The sequence below is a fragment of the Vanellus vanellus genome (assembly GCF_965231255.1).
Source record: "Vanellus vanellus genome assembly, chromosome: 6".
Taxonomy (NCBI): Eukaryota; Metazoa; Chordata; class Aves; order Charadriiformes; family Charadriidae; genus Vanellus; species Vanellus vanellus.
Window position 1 is genome coordinate 36526204 of NC_138911.1, and position 3338 is coordinate 36529541.

General features: G+C 39.1%; 1 protein-coding gene across 1 annotated transcript; it reads left to right on the top strand.

Moving 5' to 3' along the window:
• Nucleotides 1-946: 946 nt before the first annotated feature.
• Nucleotides 947-2866, top strand: LOC309673854 (formin-1-like; the record flags this gene model as incomplete). The annotated part of the gene is made up of 1 exon (XM_082485735.1): nucleotides 947-2866. The coding sequence occupies one exon, from the start codon at nucleotides 947-949 to the stop codon at nucleotides 2864-2866; it is 1920 nt and encodes a 639-aa protein (XP_082341861.1).
• Nucleotides 2867-3338: the final 472 nt, after the last annotated feature.

Genomic DNA, 3338 nt, shown 5'->3' on the forward strand with positions numbered 1-3338 from the left:
ATTTCCTATTGACCGCAGAATTCACTTTAATTGTGGTATCAGAGTTCCTTCTGGATGAAAAGCCAATTTAGTGCTCAAAAGGAGTAAACCAACTTCTATCATGATGTATCAAAAGAATGTAAATATAACTAGTCTGTAGCAAGAGAATATAATGCAATGCAAAGGAAAGGAAATAACAAAGCTCAATAAACTTGCCTGTAGTAGTACAATTATACTATTGCATGTTGAATCAAAATAGATTTATACAGCATGTATATGCTAGCCAAGTAAACACAAGCTTGTTTTTTTCCTTCTTGCAAGTTTTCTTGATGTTGCGGCAGTTTCACAGATAAATCCAACAAGAAAATGTTCGGCCTTTTTTATTTTTCAAATGTTTTCTTGGTAAATAAAGCAGCGAGAGCTAATTACATTGTGATGGTGTTATGTTGCTGGTTGTGCTGACTGAGAGGCAACATGCATGCTTGAGTGGTTCTTTTGACTAAATGTTCAACAGCAAGTTAACTTTTAACAGAGAGAGGGCAATAGGTTCCAGCATTAAAAAGTAAATTCTGTTTGAAATGGGTGGTTTAGTGAACATCCTGTGACCTTATGGAACAGCATTGACTGAGAACCCTGGAGACAGAGGGATGAGGTATGAGAGAAGGGTTATGACTCCTACTGTGAGTGTTAGTTAGCAATGTCATCCTTTTTCTGTCAGATTTTTCAAGGTAAAAGATTTGTATCAGAAAATTCTGAGAGAAGATTGTGCTTCTGCAGGCTTGTTATTTGTCATTAAATTGGCCATAATCAAGTTTGACAAGCTTCTCTTTATTTTTTCCAGCAGACAATATTATTGTTGAAGATTAGTCAGATGCCTTCCGTCCATTCCCTGCCTCACATGCTATGTCATGCAAGCTTTGAAACACTTAGGACGTAGTTTAAACGAATGACTAATTTGGCAAGCATAATGGAAGGCACGCATACTGTCCTTCAATTGCACAAACCCATTATGGAGCTCTGTTACGTCAGCTTCTATCTTCCAGAGGGAAAAGTCAGAGGATTTACTTACAAGGGCTGTGTAACTCTGGATAGAAGCACTAAACGTTTCTGTAGCTGCTATCAAGTAAGGGAGAAGTTAGAGATGGAGCTGAGAGAACAGCCATATGAAAACTTTGGAGATATTATTTTCAAGCAAACTAGCACAAAAGACATTCTCATTGAACTGTATAAACTAACTGCTGAAAAGGAAAAACTGTTATCCAGTCTTTTGAGATCACATCATATTCTGGGCCTTAACACAGGACATCAGGAGGGAAAGCGACAGGTTGTTTCTGGAGTCCCAAAACTTAAAGGTGAGGAATACTCGAGTTTTGCACATCAGCAGGAGGTCTTTCTGGATTCCACAAAAAGAAACAATTTGAATCACAAAAAAATGAGGAAATGTAGAAGGAAAGAGAGCTTTGAGGAGCTCAGACACTGGAAAGGGGGGAAAAAGATATACAAACAACATCTTTCTTTACTGAGCGCACAAGACATGCAACTGGAAAATAAGAAGATGCTCACCACAAGATTTCCTGCCAGGAGTTTTCCCAGTTCCTTTTCTTCCTCCAGTTGGCTAACAGTAAAAGGTAAGGATGACTTACCAGTAGACAATAGTATACGACCAGAAAGGTGGACAGAAGAGGGGTATTTTCTTGAGAGCAGTAAAGCTGTGAAACTGGATGCTGGCTTACCAAGTTCTAGCTCAAAAGACAACAACGACGTGGTCGAAGTTGAACTACTGGATAGTAGAGAACACATTCCTGAAGTTACAAAGGTACAACAGAGTATCACTTTGGTGAAGTCACCTGAGGACAGTCTATCTAACAAACGTGAGACGTTAAGTAAATCTGCAGTTGCTAAAAGCTTAAAAGGTAGCGAGTATACTGAGCCGGTATGCAAGGAGAAACCAGGAATCACAGCTGTTGCTGAAGTACAAGATTCAGAAGCTTGTATCAGAAAAGTTGCCAAACCCCCTGCCGAGACTTTACCTGATTTTCACAGAGATAAAGAAACCGTTTCTCCTGTTCTCACAACAGTACCTAAGGAGCTCATTTCAAGAACTGATGTATACTCTGTAGATGAAGCTGCTGGAGACTCTAAAAACACTGTGCTGCAGGAGAAGGAGCAAGACGGCTCTGGTTTGCAGTACAAAGCAGAGAGAGTGCACATTACTGATGAGTCATCCAACCTTGTGGGAGCAGTCAATAAAGCTCTTCTGAAAGTTATACGGAGCGACAGTTTAGATGAAGCTGCAGAATGGAAGAGACTACAACAAATTACAAGAGTAGACAGAAACCTGCCAAGCTCAATATATGAGAAAAGAACCACGGTATCCCGGGGAAGCAGTAAGCATTTATTTTTGAATCTGCCTGTAAATGAAAGTCCTGATATTTCTCAGACAAGTAATAACTTTAAACTGGAACAGAAAAGGCTGCTTTCACCCTCGTTAGTAGCAGTGAGTAATGTTTTCAGTAATTCATATCCTCTATCTAATACACACAAACAAATGTCACCTATTCCTTCTCCGTTATCTTCGAGACTGCCTAGCCCGCAGCTGCATCATCGGATTCTCCCGTTACCAACGCAGAACACTGAGGACGAATCGATGTTCAGTGACTATGGCAGCGGGAGACGTGGTGCTGTAAACCTCTCTTTCAGTGATTTGGAGCCACAGTTTTATCTGAAGTTTGCTGAACCTGGAGAATTGGGATTTGCCGCCAGACAACCAGGCCTACATCAGAACGCAACTGCAGGGCACTTTGAAAAGCGCGCTGTACAAGAAAAATCAACTGCTCGGACACAGCAGAGTTTCTGTCCAGGTCAGTCCTATTTCATACATTTTTAAACTAACAGAATCGACCAACCATGGAAGTATTGGAGTGTTTCTTCAATACTAGCCTTTAATAATAAATAGTATGTTTGCAATGAAAGTATTTTTCACTACTTAAGGACTGAGTGAAAAGTTGTTGAATTTTTTAAACAAAACTTATAAGAGTTCCTTTCAGATGATTTTTTTTTTATGTCAGCTTACATTCAGTTCTGTTGTTACTGAATGACCTCTTAACCAAAGTTAATTAAATATTTTTCTATATGAAATGAAAAAAGTTTACATGCTTTTTTTCCTGATTTTCCTGTGGTGTGTTCTAGTCTGTTAAAACATTATAATAACATTTATTATCCAAAATGGTCTTTTTAGTTTGTTTGGCTTAACTGATAGGATATTGTCTGGGCAAGCTAATTTACATTGCCTCAGGTATAGGACTGGTGCTTTGAGCTACAAAAGGTTGGTGTAAATTCTGTAACAACAAAAGGCTTGG